This window comes from Lynx rufus, unplaced genomic scaffold, assembly GCF_022079265.1.
Source record: "Lynx rufus isolate CCGP_SWC_20201006 ecotype Redwood Valley unplaced genomic scaffold, mLynRuf1.p SCAF_4, whole genome shotgun sequence".
Classification (NCBI taxonomy): Eukaryota; Metazoa; Chordata; class Mammalia; order Carnivora; family Felidae; genus Lynx; species Lynx rufus.
In genome coordinates this window covers 141,180,770-141,203,726 of record NW_025814856.1, presented here as the reverse complement: position 1 = coordinate 141,203,726, position 22,957 = coordinate 141,180,770, and the positions used below count along the sequence as shown (strand labels likewise).

At 37.9% G+C, this 22,957-nt stretch overlaps 1 protein-coding gene across 1 annotated transcript in view; it reads left to right on the top strand.

Moving 5' to 3' along the window:
* The window catches only part of SLC13A1 (solute carrier family 13 member 1), a 97,062-nt gene extending 74,855 nt beyond the window's left edge, over positions 1 to 22,207 (top strand). Inside the window, exons 8-15 of the mRNA XM_047097494.1 lie at positions 3,732 to 3,851; positions 8,321 to 8,419; positions 8,838 to 8,939; positions 12,252 to 12,358; positions 15,338 to 15,447; positions 18,312 to 18,473; positions 19,904 to 20,041; positions 22,070 to 22,207. Of these exons, the coding sequence (XP_046953450.1) occupies positions 3,732 to 3,851; positions 8,321 to 8,419; positions 8,838 to 8,939; positions 12,252 to 12,358; positions 15,338 to 15,447; positions 18,312 to 18,473; positions 19,904 to 20,041; positions 22,070 to 22,207 (976 nt within the window). The remainder of the gene's footprint in view (positions 1 to 3,731; positions 3,852 to 8,320; positions 8,420 to 8,837; positions 8,940 to 12,251; positions 12,359 to 15,337; positions 15,448 to 18,311; positions 18,474 to 19,903; positions 20,042 to 22,069) is intronic.
* The last annotated feature ends 750 nt before the right edge of the window (positions 22,208 to 22,957 follow it).

Here is a 22,957-nt window from a genome sequence, read left to right as displayed (position 1 = left end):
CATTATTTTGTTATATTTTCTGATTGTTTTCATGCTTACCTATTTACTGTCTGTGCTCCTCATTTCAATGTAAGCTTTATGGGGGCACCTGGGTGGCTCAGTCTGTTAAGCCTCCAATTCGGTTTCGTCTCAGGTCAGGATCTCACAATTGGTGAGATCTAGCCCCGAGTCAGACGGTGCTGACAGTGCAAAGCCTGCTTGGGATTTCCCCTCTCTCCCTCTCTCACTGCTCCTCCCCCACTTTCTCTCTCTCTCTCTCTCTCTCTCTCTTTCTCAAAATGAATACCTAAACTTAAAAAATGTTTCAAAAATGTAAACTTTATGAAAGGCTATCTTACATCCATCTAATTCACTACTATATCCCCAGTATTTAGAAGAGTGCCTGGTACATGGTAGATACTCAAAGTGTTGGGTAAAAGTAAAGGTAAAAGTAATTCATTCTATCAGAATGAATTGTACTTAACATAGTTCATGATATTTATTTTAGGCAGATACTTGCAGTCACTTCACTTTACAGGGCATGAGGAAGTGGGAAAAGAAAAAGTGAAAAACTAATCCTTCACAGTATGCCATTCATTCCATTATCACTTAAAGTATTCACTGGAAATATAAGTATAAAGGTTATGATCATGGAGGCCACTGTCCTGTGTGGTGTTCACTTCCTTAATACTAAAGAAAAAAAGCAAAAAGAAAACAGAATTTAGCTTTTTTAGGCTTTCATTTACTAAATGAACTACCTCCCTCCAGGCAAAAATTCTAAAAAGGCCCTCGTCAATTAAACAAATTTTATTTAAAAAAAATTTTTATACCTTTATTTACCTTTTTTTTAATATATGAAATTTATTGTCAAATTGGTTTCCATACAACACCCAGTGCTCATCCCAAAAGATGCCCTCCTCAATACCCATCACCCACCCTCCCCTCCCTCCCACCCCCCATCAACCCTCAGTTTGTTCTGAGTTTTTAAAAGTCTCTTATGCTTTGGCTCTCTCCCACTCTAACCTCTTTTTTTTTTCCTTCCCCTCCCCCATGGGTTCCTGTTAAGTTTCTCAGGATCCACATAAGAGTGAAAACATATGGTATCTGTCTTTCTCTGTACGGCTTATTTCACTTAGCATCACACTCTCCAGTTCCATCCACGTTGCTACAAAGGGCCATATTTCATTATTTCTCATTGCCACATAGTACTCCATTGTGTATATAAACCACAATTTCTTTATCCATTCATCAGTTGATGGACATTTAGGCTCTTTCCACAATTGGGCTATTGTTGAGAGTGCTGCTATAAACATTGGGGTACAAGTGCCCCTATGCATCAGTACTCCTGTTTCCCTTGGGTAAATTCCTAGCAGTGCTATTGCTGGGTCATAGGGTAGGTCTATTTTTAATTTTTTGAGGAACCTCCACACTGTTTTCCAGAGGAGCTGCACCAGTCTGCATTCCCACCAACAGTGCAAGAGGGTTCCCGTTTCTCCACATCCTCGCCAGCATCTACAGTCTCCTGATTTGTTCATTTTGGCCACTCTGACTGGCGTGAGGTGATATCTGAGTGTGGTTTTGATTTGTAGTTCCCTGATGAGGAGCGATGTTGAGCATCTTTTCATGTGCCTGTTGGCCATCCGGATGTCTTCTTTAGAGAAGTGTCTATTCATGTTTTCTGCCCATTTCTTTCCTGGATTATTTGTTTTTCGGGTGTGGAGTTTGGTGAGCTCTTTATAGATTTTGGATACTAGCTCTTTGTCCGATATGTCATTTGCAAATATCTTTTCCCATTCCGTTGGTTGCCTTTTAGTTTTATTGATTGTTTCCTTTGCTGTGGAGAAGCTTTTTATCTTCATGAGGTCCCAATAGTTCATTTTTGCTTTTGATAGGGAGAGACAGAGCACAAGTGGGGGAGGGGCAGAGAGAGACGAAGACACAGAATCCAAAGCAGGCTCCAGACTCTGAGCTGTCAGCACAGAGCCCGACAAGGGCTCAAACTCACAAACCGTGAGATCATGACCTGAGCCGAAGTCAGATGCTTACCCTACTGAGCCACCCAGGCGCCCCCAGTTAAATTTTAGAGGACTGAGTAAGGAGAACAATATAGCCTGATTTCAAAGTATGAGCTACAGACGGTGAGAGATGAAATGGGGTTTGGGGTGCTGGTTTGAACCTAATTCTGGCAGCATTTCTAAATGCCTTTAGGCTGAACAGAATAGCATAAGCCATCAACCTGTAACCGAAGTCTAATAAACCGATGAGAAATAAGAATAAGGCTTTTCGTCCTTATTGAATTTTCCAACTGAAGACAGCAAACATTTTTAGCAATTCTTAGTAGAAGCTCATGGACATGATATAGCATTTTTCCATTCATCAATTCTCTGTATTCTGTAGCATTTCTTACTTACCCTTGGTCATTTCTAATTGCATAAATGTGTAAGCTAAGCTTTGGATCTCTTCATGATAGATAATGATCATCCCAACTTGCTCCTGATAAATCTAGGATGTAGAGCAATTTTTTTATAACCTCAAAGTAATGGTAGAAAACACTGGAAATCTAGAGTTTTAAAAACCCATTCTTTTTTTTTTTAAGTCTTTGCATTACTTAGCAACCATCTTAAAATAGAGGAGACACTTTATAAAATAGAAAAATGTGGCTTATGTTGATGGCTATAGTGTGAAACATTTCATTTATTTACATGACCTTTTTTAAATGGAAAAATACAAAGCATGATTTAAATAGAACAAGAATATAAAAGTCTATCATTTCTATAAAGTTCTCTATATTTTATCATTTCAAAAATAATAAAAATAGGTTAACAGTGTCTTTATTGCTTCTGTGTGTTTTCTGTACTTTCCAAAGTTCCAAAGTCACTGTGTCAAGAAAAAAAGCAAAGAAACTATTTCTCAAATTTCCTGTTTTTCCCTCCTCTGTCATAAAATAGATAACTATGTGAGAATTAACTTGGAATTTATACTACATTTTTGAAGAATAAATGTGAGGTTACCAAAGAAACTGTGCTTGTCTCTGACTCCTCCCCTCCCCCAACTTTTTTTATTATTGTTTTGTGTTTATGTGGATTGAAAAGCTGAAAATAACTAGGAGAAATAAAGGAAGAGCTCATGTTTTCCACAGAACTTTTAGTCATTTTTATCTGGTCCAGATTTATTCTGTTTGGCTGAGCCCTAAAGCACTGTCTAATTCTAAGAAGGGCCTGGCAAGATGGTTGTAGTTTCTTCAGGGCAGACAGAAGAGAGGGGAAACGGCTATAGAAGACAATATGGATGGATCAGAGTCCCTTCCTAAGTGCCTGGGATGCCAGCTACCAATTTAGGTTCCATGAAGTTAATTTTCATCTGTTCCCAAGTCTGTCTTTCCTCGCTCACATACCGATGATTCAAGTGCTAAGAACCAGGCACATATACCATGCATACCCATTTCTTGTGCATTTAGTGAGTGTGGACACTGTGCCAGCTTTCCCAAGCACTTCCTTACACATTGAACAAAGGGAACAAAAATCATAACATACCCACCCTTGCTTGTGAGGGAAGCAGCAATAATCACAGAGTTACAGATTCAGGACAAGAGGTAAGAGGTAAAACCAACTGCCGTACTTAATGATGAGAAGGTTCCACACCTTCCCTCTTGACTGGGAGCATGGCAAAGACGTGAGGTGTTGCTTCCCAGAGGACCATCAGAAAGGATTCCCTTTACACTCCCGTGAACACTTTTCTGTCTTTTCACACAGGCGTTACCCTGCATGTCGTTGCATTAACTTTGGATCCTGGTTTATGCTTTCCTTCCCGGCAGCTATTATTATTCTATTCTTGTCCTGGATCTGGCTTCAGTGGCTTTTCCTAGGATTCAAGTAAGTAAATATTCCATGTTGATCGGATAACTAAAGGTGTCTCCGTTCCCAGTTCTCAGCTGCTCACCCAGTGCCCTTTCACCCGTTTCGTGCACACGGAGTCTCTGCATTTCTCTTCCTTACAAAACTGATGCACATGAACACATATTTTAAGGATAAGCTAAAACATTATCTAAACAGTGTTGGCTGTGGAGGAGAGTTTGTAAAAAGCAAACCTATCGGGGCGCCTGGGTGGCGCAGTCGGTTAAGCGTCCGACTTCAGCCAGGTCACGATCTCGCGGTCCGGGAGTTCGAGCCCCGCGTCAGGCTCTGGGCTGATGGCTCAGAGCCTGGAGCCTGTTTCCGATTCTGTGTCTCCCTCTCTCTCTGCCCCTCCCCCGTTCATGCTCTGTCTCTCTCTGTCCCAAAAATAAATAAACGTTGAAAAAAAAATTAAAAAAAAAAAAAAAAGCAAATCTATCTTGGTCTCCTTTGAATCCTAAGCTAATAATTTATTAATCAGCTGGAAGGGCATAAGGAACTTGTGGTAAGGACCCAGTCCAGCTTGTTAAAGTGGAATTTCAAGAAGTTTTGTCCCTCCATTTTGTTTAATGTGGGGATTTCCTCTGGTTACCTAGTCACTTTAAACTATAGCATGCAATATTCCTGCTTCATCTTGGCACCAAAATTAGTACATCCTTGTATAAATATTTATATTTATATTTATATTTATATTTATATTTATATTTATATATATTTATATATAACAGTACTCCACAAAGAAAGGGGAAATGGCTATAAATCAAACCCTGAGAATTTTTTTCCTGAAAAAACAAAACAGTTGAAATTCATCTTTATCGGCTATTTAAATAATCTCAAGGACCTATGAATAAAACAACGTGTTATCTACTAAGCAGGTGAGACTGAAGTCAGCTATCTGTGCTTCCTTTGAAAAGCAAAGCACTGTGTCCATGTGGTGGTCCGTGCCCATGCCCAAATTTTCCAAGCCTAGTCACCTAAGGACTCATATTCTTCCCTCTCCATTTCCTCTTCCTGATTTTTCTCCAGAACTGCCACAGTTTTGTTAGCAGTGGGAAGATGATACTGATGATTTAAAAAACAAAAAAACAAACAAACAAAAAAAACACAACTGTTTGTCCAGATTGTGGGAGCAGCGTGTGGCAGTTCTCCTGCTGAAGCAAATGTGTGGAATGTCACTGACTTCAGCAGGTGGGCATCAGTGGGGAGAAGCCAGCTGCATACTAAATGCCCCTTCCTGGAAATCCAAGCCTCTGGGGGTCTATTCAGTTGCACAGGTAGCAATTCAAGATGCAAAGGACAGGAATCCCAACTAAGGGAGAAAGCACCCCGTCACAGACCCATAGTTGTTTCCTTCTTTGTTGCTACATATAATGACTTTATAAAAAAATGTATGCAACCATTGTCATTATTATGGAATGGCCTACCCTGTATAAAGGAGAAATTAAGAAAATAAAGGGCAGATGTATTGAAAGGTGTTCTCAGTGAGGACAAAAATCCTGTGAAGTGCATACATTAGGCAAAAGTCCATAAATCATGATCGGTGACATATTTAAGCAGTCCCGTTGCTGTCCGCTATCGGTTAGACATTACACAACTTCACACTCCGGCCAATTTTTCAGTGTCCATTTCAGTCAGTCGGGGTCTTCACCTCCAAAGGTTTTAGATCAACAAACGGAAATTATCAGCCACTCCCCTGGCAGGCCACCCTACATTCTGGTTAGCATGTTGGCTGTTAACACAGTTAACTCACCCATTATAAATGATCCCAGCATACTTGGGAAGAGAGGCTCATCTATCAGTGCCGCTGAACTTATTTAAGTGAAGAGGTTGATGCATTGTCATATACTTCATCAGTTCCTTTGTGAAGGCATTAACCTTCTTTGTAGCAAAGCCAATATGGCGTTGGACTTAACTATTTATAGTCCCCAACCAAAGAGACCAAATACATATACAGTCTACTGGCTGGAAAACATTTTTTAGGGAGACTTGCCTCTTTTTTTAATTCTACTTTTCTGTTCTACAGATGGATCTCAAGATGGTTCAGGATCAATTTCTTATAATAGTAGTATTTATATTGTGACAAGGGGACAAGTAGTATTTATATTGTGACTAGACCGGCACTAGTCAGTAATTTAGTTGAGATTATAAACATTAAATATTATCTCATTGATCTTAAGTATAACAACATCCATCTCATTATGTTCAGGGGTTGGAATGTGTGCAGGAGAATGATTATGAAAGTGTAGAATGGATGATTTAAGAATTGAGGAAACTCGGGGTGCCTGGGTGGCTCAGTCAGTTAAGCGTCCGACTTTGGCTCAGGTCATGATCTCAGGGTCTGTGGGTTTGAGCCCTGCATCTAGCTCTGTGCTTACAGCTCAGAGCCTGGAGCCTGTTTCAGATTCTGTGTCTCCCTCTGTCTCTACCCCTCCCCTACTTGTTCTCTCTCTCTCTCTTTCTCTCTCTCTCAAAAACAAATAAGCATTAAACAAAATTTTTTAATTAAAAAAAACGAATTGAGGAAACTCAGCTCCTTCAAAGGGAATAATAGTCCAAACAAGTCTGAGTGGCAGAGCTACAGAAATAAATAGATAAATAAATACAATGTCTCTGTGTGATAGCTGTCTTCACACCGCCTCAGTCTTCCAGCTTCCTCCCTCATATACATCCATGTTCAGCCCAGCAATTTTACAGAAGAATATGCTTCTGTGCTCATTCTTCTCCTAAAATTGCTTTCACTGACGTCTGATTGACCTACAAAAAACCATAGATATTTGATATGTACAGCGTGTTTGGAGATCAGTGTACACCCATGAACCATCATCAATGTGAAGGCCAAAAACTTTTCCATCACCTCCAAGTTTCCTTTTGTCCCTGTGCTTTTTCTTTTTTTCTCCCTTTTGTGGTAAAAGCACTTAACATAAGATCTGCCCTCTCAGTGAATTTTTAAGTATACAATACAGTATTGTGAATCATAGGCCTTATTTTGTGCAGTAAATCTCTAGAGCTTATTTATTTTTCATAAGGGAAACTTTGTACCCTTTGACTAACACCTCCCCATTGCCCTCTCCTTCCATTCCCTGACAAACACCATTTTACTCTCTGCTTTTATGTGTTTGACTATTTTGGATTCTGCATTTCTGTAAGATCATACAGTATTTGTTTTTCTGCATCTGGCTTATTTCACTTAGCAGAATGTCCCCGAGTCCATCTGTCTTACTACAAATGGCAGGATTTCCTTCTTTGAGGCTGAATAATATTCCATTGTATGTATAAGCCACTGTTTCTTTTTTTTAATACCACTTTTACTTTACCTACTTGTTTGTCAGTGGACATCTGAGTTGTTTCCATGTCTTGACCGTTGTGAATAATGGTTCAGTGAACATGTGAGTGCAGGTATCTGGTCAAGATCCAGATTTCAATTCCTTTGGATATACACTCAGAAATGCCTTCCCTACTGTACATAATGTAATCTAACTCACCTACTCATAGACCTTCCAAAAGGTAGTCCATAAGAATCTAGCCATTTGCTCATTTGTTTATTCCTCTGGAGGGATTTTTTGTTTTTAATCTAGGCGCTAGAGCAGTACTTCACAAAAAAAAAAAGTTTTGAAGACCCTGGACTTCGAGAAAGAAAAATTAGTCACAGGGGAAAGTATCACTAAAGTCAACAGCTGAAAGAAATAGGCACCGGCAGTTACTATTGGCAATAGTTGAAAAACTATCTAGTAGATTCTATTAGGACATAAGAGGTCAAGAATCTTATAGGAAAAAAAAAATGGAACCAAGTTGTTTTCGTTCTGAGAATAGATCTAGTTCAGACTCCGCTCATGATCACGGTACATGACTTCGCTGCCCTAGTGTATGACCCGAGTTTAGTATATTTTGTGAAAACTGATGGATCTGACAACCAGCTGTCTCAATTTGACACTGTTCAGTTGATGAGTCGAGTGTTTGTCTTACATGCCAGTTATATGTACAGTGTTGAGAGTCGCTGTACCAAAGGGAACATCTATGACACTGCCCCTGCCTTCAAACAATTGGTTATCTCACTAGTGAGATAAAACCTACACATGTGCAACAATTAACAGTCAAGATAGACAAGACATAGATTAAAATCTATAACAATCAGGTATATAATAAAGTGTTAAATTAGAGATGAGCGTCTCATGGCAAAATTCCAAGGATACAGAGGTAGAAACAGAGGTAGAAAAGGAAGGGATCAGGGGAAGATGTGTGAAAATGGGGAACAAAAATTAAGTCTCGCAAATTGAGAAAACCAGGCAAAAGAGGAAAAAGGGGAGAGGACATTCAAAGAAGGTGATGGAGGTATAGGAACCAAGCACAGATTTCTGTTATTGGCCGGGAGATCTGTATTTTGTAAAGCTTTCACACAAATCTCTTCTATGAAGGGAGAATTCTTTGCTTAAAAAGTTTATTCTTTTCAGTTTTAAGGAGATGTTCAAATGTGGCAAGACCAAAACAGTCAAGCAAAAAGCCTGTGCTGAGGTGATTAAACAAGAATACCAAAAACTTGGGCCAATAAGGTAAGATGCACCTGCACGCAGACGCACAAGCAAACACACTCATGCTCACACAGTTGCATAACTGTTTATACTGCAAGTATTCGTGCAAAGGGAAACAGGCACATAATAGTCTATAATGTGTTTAGGACACCTAATAAGGGCCTTGAATATGCTAACCCTTGTAAATAGATCTCAACATGACAAAATACATACTTTTAGCTCACTGAAATTTACCAGGTAGAATCAAAGGAAGCCGAAGACTCCATAGAGGAGTCGAGTCCTTTTCTAACTGTGCTGGTTCTCTCAAATTGTTGACACGTAATCATCTGGTTTTTACAGCGTTTAGTGTTCTGCTAAGATTACTCTGGCAATAGCTCAGGGAGTTTCTACGAATGTCCTGACTGAGAAAATAAATGAAATGATGGGAATTTTTGCACAGGTATCAGGAAATTGTGACCTTGGTCCTCTTCATTGTGATGGCTCTGCTATGGTTTAGCCGAGATCCTGGGTTTGTTCCCGGTTGGTCTGCACTTTTTTCCAAGTAAGCATTACATATTATGTTTGTCAAACCTTACTGTTTTTTTGTTGTTTTTTTTTTTTTCTGGTTTTCTCCTAAGTGGTTCCTATAACTCTATAAGATTATATGAGACTTTTTCCCCCTTCCTTTCCACTGAAAAGATTTAATTCTAATCTTTTCAGGAAAAAAAATAAGAAATGAAATTTAAGGTAAGACTGCAGATAAGATAATCATATATTCTGTAACTAAAAGTCAGGCTCCTTTAGGCAAAGCTTTTCCCAGCCTTACAAAATTAGAAATATAATCTGTAGGAAAGCCATGATCTGTGGTGGTTTGGAGTGCAGACTGTGGAGCCTCACTGCTTGAGGAGTATTCTGGATCTTCCCCTTTGGGCAAGTCACTTATATCTCAGTTCCTTCATCTGTGAAATAAGGCTAATAACAGCACTTAGAATAGCGCTGCCCTACTCTATACTGACAGTGCAGAGCCTGCTTGGGATTCTCTCTCTCCCTCTTTCTCTGCCCTCCCCTGCTTGCTCGCTCTCTCTCTCTCTCTCAAAATAAATAACATAAACTTTAAAAAAAAGAGTAGTTCTGCCCTTACTCACTACAGAAATACAATATTTATTATTAAGTGAGATAAATGCCACTCCATCCTTGTTAATAACCTGAGATGGATCGCTTCTCAGCCTTTTGGCTAAGATCAAGTGTAATAACCTGAGATGGATTCATATTCTGTGATTTTTGCCAACTTATTTTTTTTTTTTTACTCAGGTCAGTATCTTGTCTTTTTTTTCTAATTATGTTCCTTTTTTATACTAGTTCACTATAAATCCATCCCTGCCCCTATTTTTTAGATAAAGAATTCCTGAATAAGTAATAAGACTGATTTTAGAAACTAATGTTAGCAGCTGGGTCGAGTTAATTTCATCTTGCAGTGTCTTATAGACCAGCAGTCCTGCTGAGTCATATGAAGTCACGGGGAGGATGATAGCGTAATTTTCTAAATTAAGGGCCATCCTATGTGTCAATATAAATACTTTGGTTTTGAGATGTATGTTCCCAATCTGTCTTTCACTGAAGTACTCTGCTTCCTAAATTGAGCAGATCTCCGATGATGACTTCCTGTCTCACATCCCACAGCAAGAATCCATGTCTCTGGGGACAGAAACCAAAATTATTTTAGTTAAAGGTATTCTGCTGACATGGAATAAAGAGGTCCTTCTCTTCTTGAATAGAGACTTCTGGCAATATAGGCATTCGCAACATTTTTTAAAGGTGCGAGGTCTGTGTGCAAATTCCTAGTGAACATACAAGTGCAGCAGTGTGATGCGGTAGCATGTTTCAAAGGATCGGCTTCAGCTTGATAAACTTTTTGTTTAGGACTAAAACTTTTCACTTTGAGAAGTCTAAACAAAAGGCAGCATCCTGTTATTCATAGCAAACTATCATTTAACGGTTTGATTATTATTTTTTAGTTTTGTAATAGGTTGTAAACCAACATAAAAAGTGAGTTTCCTTTTCAAAATTCCACTCCTATTAACCTAAGTAGGGAGAGTCTTCTCTAAACACTAGTGTGTAAACACTAAATGAAATCAGATAGTAGCTAATAAAAACCAGGAAGAAATCCCAGTATGAATTCAACGTAATAAGTTTCTAATTTCTGTTCTTTATAGGAAGAAAGTGTAATTCAGAAGATATTTTGTTTGCAGCAGGAAAACGGAGTATATTTACTATGGTCAGGTGTTCGTGTTATGTAGAATTCCAAGAGAAAACAATAGGAAAAGGAACAAAGGTTTGAGAGGAGAAGGAACTTGAAGATATAAGTCTAATTGACTTTGATTCATAAATCGCCAAAGCAAATAAAATTTGTGTAAGCTTAATATTTTGTAATACTGAGGCAACCTTAGTTCATAATCAAGTAAAAATAAAATGAAAATAAACAAGTACTGAAATAATAACAGTTTTAAAAGTCTTTGGGAACACAATTACCTCAACATTTATGGCTTGATTTTATGTAAAGTATATTCTGTAGAATATATTTGTAATATAGAGATTTTAAGCATTTAGAATTTCCAAAGCTAGGATGATATATCAAGATTTATAGCTACCACCTAATGTTTTCATTCCATCTGTTTGAACCTGGACTGAATTCAATGTGTCTTTTCATATAAAACAAAATCAGATTACATGATGCCTGACCTAATTTGGTAAAATTACAATAAAAAATTATAACTCAAGTAAAAGAAATAAGGAGCAATAAAATAATAAATATTGGTGAAGTTTGTTGAATAAATTACACCAAATAGCTTTGTACTCAGCAAAGAAATAAATAAAATCTATATTTAAGGAAAACAGACTCCTTTCTAAAGTTGCCAGATTGAATAAAAATAATGTGTTTCCTTGATTATTTATACTGTTCAAGTGAATCACAGGAGTAGAGAGCTTCTATAGTATGTACACATTGCCGAGTCACAAGGCAGCAAAATAATCTCTAGGGTGTACATATTTCTTCTCAGGTTACAAAGATTCACTAGTTAATACTGCTGAATCTTAAAACTGAATTTTAATTATGTATGTCTGTTTCATTCATGTCTGGTTTCCAGGTGCTTATTAACAGTTGAGGCTTCTGGGAACCTGTCTTACTTGCTGGAATGACCTAGTGATTCTAAGACCCCATCTGTTCCTGAATCACTCTTAATTTGTACAGTGATCATTTATGAGCATCTCATAAACCATTCTAATAATTAATATTCTTGATTGAGTTTCACAGGGTGCAAAGCATTAAATGGGTTGATTTCATTTGTATGGTATGGCTAGGGCCTATAACCACAGTAGCAGATGTTATATCTTAGAAAAACAGATCAATTTCTTTTCATAATTTACAGAAGAATTTTAGAGGACTCTAGAAACACCCTTTCGTTGCCACAAGTCAATACTGTGATGTTATACAACAATTATACAGGGCTTTGCCTAGTCTAGCAATTGTTTTGGTTTCAGTTCTCTGCCAGTATATTAAATGAAAAAATTCAAAGAAAAAATCACTTACCAAATCCTTGAGCCTTGCCTAAAAAGTGTGGGCCATTATGTTAGCATGTGTATTCATGGTTTTGAAAGTAGGAGACATATATGGAAACAATGAGAACATGGTGTGAGATTTTCGGCTTCACTAAGTTACATCATTTAGTTGGAAATCCATAGATTTTAGACCTGATTATCCAGAATAAATAATCTATACCTCCACTACTACTTGTATGCTTATTAGCATAGTCGATTGTTGTTTAGTTCATTCAAGTTCTTCCTGCTATTTTTAATGTACACATCTGTCCTTTTTCAGGTATCCTGGTTTTGCTACAGATTCAACTGTTGCCTTACTTATAGGACTTCTATTCTTTCTTATCCCAGCTAAGAGATTGACTAAAACTACACCTACAGGAGAAATTGGTTGAGTATTATTTATAATTCTGAATGAATTTGACAGAAGAGCAAAAATTACAAAATTCCATTGGTTTCAGTTAGCACTTAGAACAGAAGGAATGGACATGCTTCCACAGCGCCTGGCTTAGCACGCCCTGTTTGCACACCGCAACCCTTATTCAGCCAGCACGTGTTCTCCCCCTGCAAGGAGAACCATCTTACTTGGCAGAAGTGAGAAGTAGATTTCCTTATGCAACATGGTTAGAACTCCACTATGAGTGATACTGTTTGGTTCACAATAGGCCCACTTCCCCTGCCATAATCAGAATTAATCTTACTATTGGCAAACATAGGAACAAGAACTCTAAAGTCATACTTCATGATGAGCCCTTGATAATAAATGCTGAGGATCTAAAAAGGTGAAGAGTTTCAAGGGAAAGAGTATTTACATCATCATAGTAATCCTGGAGAGAATGCAAATCAAGCCCACATATAGCCAGAACCCTAGTGTCACAAATGAAAGACGTAGTATTCAGTGGGAGCATTCATTGTCTTTGTAATACATGGACAAAGAAGTATCCTTGTTTATGTGAGCATACCCCCCTTCCCCTGACACACACATATTTTTTAAACACAGGATTCTGCTGTCCCCCCCCCATTTATGCTTTATACTAATATAGCAGGTGTTTTTGGTAGTCAGATTCCTATGTTGTTATTGTAGGACAAATGGTTTAAAATTGTTTGGAAATAGTCTAGTAGAGGGTGGAGGGTTTTATTGTTGGTTTTTCTTTTATTTGTGCTGCCTTTTTTTTTGCATGGGTGGAACCTGGATTCATGGAGTTGAGTTGGCCCACCTGACTCCCTGTGTCCAAATTGATAAGCGACTAATGAGTCAGATTTCTAGGACATGATATATATAAATAGCATAATGTAGAAATAAATGCCTTTTGTTCTTTACTTGAGTCTAGAACATCTCAAAGTGTGTTATAAGGAGATATTGTAATACAGAGTAAAAATTTCTGTGAGACCCTGAGGACACTGACCGTTGAAGTCAAATCCCTATGGCCTGTTAGTGGCCAGTGTTGAGGAACCAATGCTTGGCTTAACTTCCCTGGTTCCCACATTTGAATCCTCCTCTCAGAAAAAGCCTTGCTTCTGTTGGGGAGAAAGAATTTTATCTTCCCTTCAAGATCCTTCCAGCTGGACTAAGACTCAAGTTGATAGGAGCAGATTAATGGTAGAAAATCAAATTTAATGGTGTACATACAGGGAATCCACACAGACATGGAAGTTCCAAAGACAGTGAGGCAACATGACCCTTATATGAGCTAAGAAGAGGGATAGGGGTCTGAGGATACAGAGGAGAAAGACCAATAGCAGGAAGGTGAAAGGAGATGTTTGGAAAACAAAGGTTACCCAATTATGCAGATAAGTTTCTTAGGTAAAGAGAAATCTTTGTTAATCTCTCTTTTCCTGGTACAAGCAGATAGTTGAGTGGGGAGGCAAAGAACTTTTTCTGAATCTGCTGGGTTTTTTTTGTTTGTATTTTTAGTGTTTTGGGGGTTTTGTTTTGTTTTATTTTTAAGAGAGAGAGAGCACTAGCAGAGGGGCAGAGAGAGGGGGAGACAAAGTATCCAAAGCAGGCTCTGCAATTATATCAGCGAGCTCCATGTGGAGCTCAAACTCACGAACCATGAGATCATGACCTGAGCCAAAGTTGGACACTCAACCGCCTGAGCCATCCAGGTGCCCAAGTCTGCTGGGTTGTGATTGCTTTTAACTCAAAATAACATTCATGACAAAGTCGCCCATCTTGGGGCAGCCTGCCGTTGGCCCCTATACCAATGTCTACCAGTCTCTCTCTTCTCATTCTTCAACTCCTGTTCTCGCTGATAAACTCATTCACACTAGGTTTAAAAATGGCAAGACATTATGTGTTAAATTTTACATGAGAGGTATATTTCAGAAATGTTTGTGTTTTAACAGAAAATATATCGCTTTTTTTTTGAGAGACAGAGAGAGAGAGAGAGAGCGTGCACACAGGTGGGGAGGGGCAGAGGAAGAGAGAGAATCTTAAGGAGGCTCCATGCCTAGTACGGAGCGTAGTGCAGGACTTGATCTCAAGATCATGAGATCCTAACCTGAGCTGAAATCAAGAGTCAGACGCTTAACTGACTGAGCCACCAAGGCAGGCCTTGATAGGTATATATATCCTAATTCAAGCAAGGAAGAGCAAAATCTCCATCAATAGCGAAGGTAAGTTTGGTTTAGGTTTAACAGAAGGAGATAGGAAGGAGTCTTAGTAGTAACCCTAAAATCTCACCATGTAGAAGGCCACTTGTTACACACAAATGTTAAATGGGAATAATATATTCATGGATGACCTTTTTTCTCAACAAATCAAATGAGCCATTATGACCTAAATATCAAAAGAAGTCTTTATGATAATTGCTTTATAAGAATTTTAAGAGTCTTATGAATGATACTTAAATTATTTAATCTGAACTTTGATTTTAAACTGAAATCATGATGAATCTATTATGACCCTCCTCATGATTTGAAAAAATAAAAAAGGTTCAAGAAAATAGTGAATAAAATTATAATGCTACAGTGATGATATTAGAACCAATGTCGTATTAGACACTTTGAATAGCAAAGAATAGTATAGTCAATGCATTGTGTTACTCATAGTAGGCAGAATGTTAGTGGAATGAATGAATGAATGAATGGCACTATAAATGATAATGTTATAATCTATCTAAATTTGTAATATGATCCAAAGGATTTTTCCAAGTCATGTTTATGTTTGTTTGTTTGTTTTGGAATGCAGTGTTCCACCTCAGCCAGGTAGAAATCACTCAAAGTTCAGATCAAGTTACTTACCTAAAAACAATAGAGGAATATTAAAAACTTCTTATGAGATGGCAGTTTCAGGTAATGAAAACAAATACATGTCATATTGTCATCTTTTAAGCAATGTATAACTGTGGGAATTGTGTTTTGCAGTTGCTTTTGATTATTCTCCGCTGATTACTTGGAAAGAATTCCAGTCATTCATGCCCTGGGATATAGCCATCCTTGTTGGTGGAGGGTTTGCCTTGGCAGATGGCTGTGAGGTAATACTCTGTGTCTAAGATATTTAACAATTAACTAGACTTTTCCAAAGAAGAACAAGAGACATTTAAGCTTTGACATATTCAACTTTACCCTATCATTTTAACAATACAGAATTCAATAGTCATGCAGTGAGTGTACATACAGTGTACAATAATTTTTACAGGCTGCGAGCATAAAACATCATTTTTTATGATGTCCCAACATGTCAAAAGGAATAAAGCAAAGAAGATTAGAATTCTTAAACCATGAAATGGTACTAGAAGACTAGCTAAGTAAGAAAGAAATGCAAAAATCATATGTACAATGACTCCTAGCAAAACATTTTGTTTTATACCTTTACCTTATTTCATGATGAATTTGAGTACCTCACAGACTTCTCTTCAGTGTATCATAGTCCAGGTGGGCCTGGGTGGCTCAGTCAGTTAAACGTCCTACTCTTGATTTTGGCTCAGGTCACGATCTCACAGTTCATGGGATCAAGCCCGGCTTTGGGCTCTGCCCTGAAGGGCTCTGCGCTCTCTCTCTCTCTCTCTCTCTCTCTCTCTCTCTCTCTCTCTCTCTGCCTCTCCCCTGCATGTGCTGGCTGTCTCTCAAAAATAAACATTTTTTAAAAATTTACAATATATCATAGTCCTGAGGCTGTCAAAGAAGAATAAGAAGTAACAGTACTTCATTACACCATTTATTTATTACATATTAAGTACATTAAAAGTACTTAGTACATGCTGGGGCACCTAGGTGGGTCTGTTGGTTAAGCATCTGCCTTCGGCTCAGGTTAGGATCCCACAGTTCAGGGGTTCGAGCCCTGCATGGAGTTCTGTGCTGACAGCTCAGAGCCTGGAGCCTGCTTCACATTCTGTGTCTCCCTCCCTCTGCCCTCCCCCTGGTCATGCTCTGTCTTTCTCTGTCTCTATCTCAAAAATAAATAAACATTAAAAAAAAAAAGTATTTAGTGAATGTTTATTGAATGAAGTCCGGAGAGAATTTTACATAACCATTGCTAATACTATTAGCAATACATTATGTCTAATTTTAGGGAGAAATAAAACCACCATTAGGAATAATTCTTTGGCCTGTCATCTACTATCTAGTTTATATAAAGTAGAAGTCTGGGGAGGCCTTTGTCACTTGAAAGTCATTTTAGGGCTGCTGGAAAAAAGCATCTTCTTAAAAAGTCCATGAGAAAGTTTTTACTCTTTGATTAAAAACTCTCATTTCTGGGTCTTATAGTCATATGTGAAACACTTAAAGCTCACAGCTGCTCCATTTCCTTATTCAGCCATCAGAGTAAAAAGGATGATGAGAGAGATGTGTTGTGTCCAGCCTTTTCGTTTCTGGAAAGTTAAATTTTTATTTTTCTCAAGGCGAATAACTATCTGCTATCTTCTAAATAGCCTCTAGGGAGATTGTCTTTTGCTTCTTACTTTATTGTCAATTTTTCTGTATGGCATTTGGACACAAAACTTTCGACTTAATAGGTGAAAAATCTCAGAAATAGTCTCAATTCTGAGTGCCACTTATAATGCCTTTTTACATCTAGATTTGGCTTGCCTCATAGACCACTCAAATTTAAATGATAGAAATATAAGGCAAATTCACTTTTTTCCCCTACTATTTCAGAAATAATGAGATCTGGTTTCTCAGAATCAGTAACTTCCGTTATTTTTATTGCTAATTTGAACTGTGAGGGAATCAGAATCGGTAATTCTGACACTGATGTTAACTTTGTTCATGTCTCCTTCCCAGAATATCTGTCCGGATTGGACTCTAGATACTCAAAGTGATTTTAAAAGCATTAGCCAGACCCTAGAATTGCAAAATCCAAGAAAATTAAAAGGTGTGGACTTCCTCTGATACACTAGCCCCTCCCACTGGAAGAATTAGGGAAACCATAGATGGAGGTCTAGTTTGCTGTGAAAATCCTGGTACATAGAATTAAATTTCTGTGGGATATCCAGAATGACCCTATCCCTGAGTGGGTATATTGAAGCCATGAATTTCAAAAATATGGCTGTGGAAAAATATGCCCCTAGAAACTGATTTTACAAAGATTTGGAGACAGTTCATTTTTTAAAATTTTGTTCCAAACTGTAATTAGTTTGGCAAATGTCCAGAACTCAATAACTCTCCTGGGTGGGAGCGATGAGAGAGCAGCTAGCTACAAAGCATTCACCTCTTTGTAATTCGCTCTCTCTTAAAAGCCTGTTAACTTTGTTTTAATATAATCACAGTACACTAAGTGTCTCAGGTATGAACAATATTCATATAATCCTAATGGCAAAATTTAAATATTGATTTAATAAAAAGTGTTGATATATGAGTAAAGGAAATGGAGGGCCAGGAAATACATGTATGGTGGATGGTGTAAGAAAGCTGAATCCTTATGTAACGTATTGGAAAGTCAGTAAACAAAATCTAAATTAGCAAATTAGGAAAATACATAGTTTAAAAAATAGCTGTAAATAGCTAATATGGGTTGAAAATTGTCTCTGGGGAACACAACGTAGGAGTAGAGAGAGGCAGACCAGAGGGCTTCCATTTTCTTAAAGTCCTGTAGTACCACATGATTTGTTCATATAAATTAGGTAAAATTAAATTTTAATTTAAAAAACGTGAGAAGGCAATTCAAATTTCCTAAAGCATGTTGGTAGTGTTAAAATAAGAATAATTGAGAACTTCTCCATGTCAGAGCCTCCTAGATCTACCAAACTATGGAAAAATATGAAAGATTAAAGTTATACTTTAGAAACTGTGTTCTTAGGGCAAAGGTTACATTTTATATATTTAAATTGTGTCTGATTAAATTGAATTGTTTACAAATAACATTACAAATTATTATTATTTTCTTTTTTTTTTTTTTTAGGAATCAGGACTATCTAAGTGGATAGGAAATAAATTATCTCCTCTAGGTTCATTACCAGTATGGCTAATAATTCTGATATCTTCTTTGCTTGTCACATCTTTAACAGAGGTAGCCAGCAATCCAGCTACCATTACCCTTCTTCTCCCGATATTATCTTCATTGGTGGGTATCTCATTGATCTGCTTTTATACTCATCAAAAGTGTAGTGTTCTACTTTGCTTGTTCTCATATTGTGGTATGGGATCATTTTTGGTGCGAATGATCTTCCTATAAGTAGCTTATAAGTGGTCTTTATTTGGGTTGATACTTTTTTGGGAGACCTCAACGCAGAACTCTGTTCTACATTCAAGCAGCAAGATCTTAAGAGAAGTACTTACCTTCTTTCTGCCCAGATTTTTCATTTGCAGATAAGTACAAGGGTCAGCCTGGATCGTTTCCAGCTGTGAGACTTTGGGATTCAGTGTTTCCTGGCAACTTCAGTATTTAGATGTCTAACACTGACACTTCTCCCTCCAGATTATTCCTCAGTTTCTGAGAAGTGGTTCATATAGGTGATTCGCAAGTGAATAAGAAGCTAGGCTTATGCTCTGGCTTTAAGCTTAAATATCTTAGACATGGTTGGTTTCTCTATAGCCCAGGGAATAATTTTAAAAGATAAGTAAAAACCAGATTTGCAAGGAGAGAGAGGAAACGACAATCTACCTTTTTTCTCCCCACCTAGCTAGCAATTACAAGAAATAGCGTTAAGTAAAATGTTTTCCTTATTGGGACGGCTAAGTTTGGTGAGAGGTAGCACTTTAAATTAAGAAGGACTGCCCTTCTGAAATTGTTCTCCTCCAGCTCAAGGCGCATATGATAGCATTCTTAAGCTGCTGCTTCAAATTAGAGAAGAAATGTAGGCAGTTTATACTGGCAAAATGCCATTTTGGTTTTTCTGTTTTTTATTTCTCAACAGGGCACAGATGAAATGGCACAGTTAGAAAAGTTAGATGATGAATTAAGAATAGGAGTGACTCTTCTTCTGTGAAGATCCCTAAGCAAATTTTAAATTATATGTGGCGCAGAGGCAGAAAAGTTAATGGAATAATGAGAAGCTTTGGAGCCAGAGAGAAATAAGCCCCTACATAAGCTCTACTGCTTGCCACCTTTGTGTCTGGACTTTAACCTTTCTGGGCCTTAGTTTCTTCATCTGTTATTTGGGGCTATAGTAGCCATCTCATAGGTCATTGGGAATATTAAGTTATTTTATATAAATACACACACACACACACACACACACAGAGCACCTAGCACACTGGATAAATGATAAATTGCTTCTGTTTTTATTTAGTTCCTGGAATAAATGATACTTTATTTTCTAAATGAACTGGGCTTTAATACTTAAATGGGCATCAATAACCATATAGACAACAACAAGAGGAAGAGACATTTCTGAAAAATATTCTTCAAGCTAGAGTTGCATTTATGTGTACAATTTTATGTCTTTAAGTTTTAACCTGCTTCTGCAAAAGTTTATTATAATAATTTTGCTCATTTTGATGCTTGGTGCCTACCTCAAAATTTCACTTAGACTCCTTTGTCTTTCCCAACAGGCTGAAGCCATTCAAGTGAACCCTCTTTATATTTTGATACCTTCTACTCTGTGTACTTCATTTGCATTCCTCCTACCAGTAGCAAATCCACCCAATGCTATTGTTTTTTCATATGGCCATCTAAAAGTAATTGACATGGTGAGTGAGCTGATTGTTTTCAAGTCCAATGTCTTGTGTTATTGCTCCTTTTACACACTAATCAACTTGCAGGGAAAGCATGGCTTGAGTTCTGTTTCTGAAGGTGAGTACATGATTGGTCATAGAATTGTTTTCAAGAGTGATACCAGAAGCAAACATGCCATTAGAATTTGCAGTCACAAATACGGATACTGAAGGCATCAGTAACACCCTGGAAGAGGGAAAAGAGCATAGACTGTGTTCCACACAAGGGCTTAAACTTACATGTCAAAATCAGAATCCAACTTGACCCAGGCAAAAGAAAGAAATAGAATTAATGAAATTCAGCAGTCACGCCCTGTGGTTTTCTATCACAAATATCTTTGCAACCAACCAACATTCGCTTTGAATAACATACTGGGCTCAGTGCCTGCTGATGAAAAGTCGTCTTTCTTGTTGTGATTCTAATAGTGGCATCTGACATGAAAGTGCAAGCAAGTCATAACGGAACATTTAGTGTGGTGTCTACATGTGGTGTTTCTTCCGATCCGATGGGGGCCCCAAAATGTGGGGCAACGATCAGGTGGAAGCCACCTGAGGCAGAACAGAGGAGATAGAAGTTGGCTGAATACACCACAAGAGAACAACGGGCAGGGCAGGACGGCAGAAGAAAGGCTGTCTGCAAGGAGGCAGTGGGTGGGGGGCGTTTTTAAAGGAGGAAGTTGAAGAGGTTTGGCAATATATGGAATTTTCCCTTTTTTGGTAACTGAGCCTGGTTGTAAGTAGCCCATTGGTCATTTAGGGCCTTTGGATATTTGGGGGTGGGTCGCCTGATGGGCCTGTCTGTATTCAGCCAGGTGGTCACTGTGGCCCTTTCTACATTCCCTTGCTCATGGCTGTTTGCCGTGGTAGGCAAGGACTAGCTTGAGAACACTCTAGTCTTCCCCAAATCTTGATCACCAACTTCCAAACCAAACCAAACAGGAATGTAATGAAAGTAACTTCCATTAGTTTACTCTGCAGGTGCACTCCCCAGGTAAGTCCCAGCTCCCTCCTGCCACACACATTGCTGTCCCTACATTCCTGCAGTGTAAACATTTTGGAAATGCCTCTATGCAGAAGTCACATAATATTCTTTTGGAAAAGAAAATGTGTAGGACACCATATAACCAGTGTCCTGTGCACATGAATTTAAACAATAAAAACAGGATTCTGGAATAAGTGAGTGGCTTGCATAGAAAGAAAAGGAGACTTCCTATAATAATCATCACTAGATATCTCCTTTTGCTTTGGGGCTCCATGCTTTAAAACAGAGAATGAGAGGTAAGCAGTCTTTCCCTGTAAAAAGTCAGACAGTAAATATTTGACACTGTGGGCCGTATGCTCTCTGTCACAACTACTCAATTCTGCCATTGTATCACGACTGCAGCCAACAACAATATGTGAACAAATAGTCATAGTTCTAGTACCATAAAACTGTATTTACCAAAACAGGTCATGGGCAGTATTTTGCCATTTGTCTCTGTTTTAATGGATAGAAAACAACTTTGAAATTTTTAGTAGCTACTAGGATGATGACACAAGAGCCAGAAAAATGGGCACTCTAAGAAAGATGGATAGAAGTGGCATTTTATTAAATCTCAATAGGAGAATACTAAAGGCTAAACTAATAATGGTATTGAGTGAACATGAAGGATCCAGTTATCATATCGTGACCCGAACCTTACCCACTGAAAGACAAGACCTCAAAACTCAAATTCTGATTTAACATGAAATGGCAATTTTTTAAAGGGATTTTTTCTTGAGTTAGTTGATTCCAGTATATTTCTAAGAGGAACCTCTCAGCATCTCCAACTAAATGTCATTTAGCTGGGGACGGATTCTCCTTTGACATGAATGGAAGAATTCATTGTTTTATGAAATGACAACAATTTACACACATCATTTAGGGCGCATGTAAATCTGGCATATACTTTCTGCTACAGTGTTCTAACTCTCCTATAGGTTTTCTTTTGGGGAGACTGACATTTATGCTCTTTCCTGTTCAAGGTTAAAGCTGGACTTGGTGTTAATATCGTGGGTGTCGCTGTGGTGATGCTTGGCATGTCCACCTGGATTGTGACTCTGTTTGACCTGTCTACTTACCCTTCTTGGGCTCCTCCAATTAGTAATGCGACCATGCCATGACAAGCATGAACATTATAACTATCCTGTGGTGAGTTTTGAGAACCATTGAGAAAATTCACTGCAGATTTGGCTTTGGGAAATTGATGACACATTTAAATTAGTCCTGATGTAGCTTTTGTGGTTCCAGTAAACGCTCAAAACCTGCTGGCATAACCCAGAGTTCACACCAAAGAGCGTCTCCGTGCCTTTATCAAGAAGCTCACAGCTGAGATTTTGCTCATAGACCCTATGCATCCTGCTTCAACGTAAGAGTAATTTATAACATGACCTCCAAAGAGATTAGGTGATTTATTTCATTTTATAGTTTTGGTTTGGTGTAACATTTCAAACATCAATTTAGTATTTCAGAAACTTCCCATAAAGCTAGAAATAGGAAATAAAACATACCAGTTAATTAGGTACTTGGAGAAATCATTTCTGTAGTGTTGCTGAAGGGAATTTGTTGAAAAACCAAAGCAGTGGTCATCTGCTGGTGCAGAAGAAAGGTTTAATTTAAATGAAATCTGCACCCTATCATTTTAAAAAATACCAGATTATTTTTGACGTATACATACGATATGAAAATTGAAATTGAACTGGTAGTTTCAGAATTATAGTTGAATCCACTAAACAACAGAAATCTCATAGATAAGGATTAATGTCTACTTGACCTTATGGTTGGATTAATATAATTCATACCTTTATATCTCAGTGCACTAAGAAATGCATTTTGTAGAGCTGTGAATAATGCTTGCTATGATTTGCACTGTT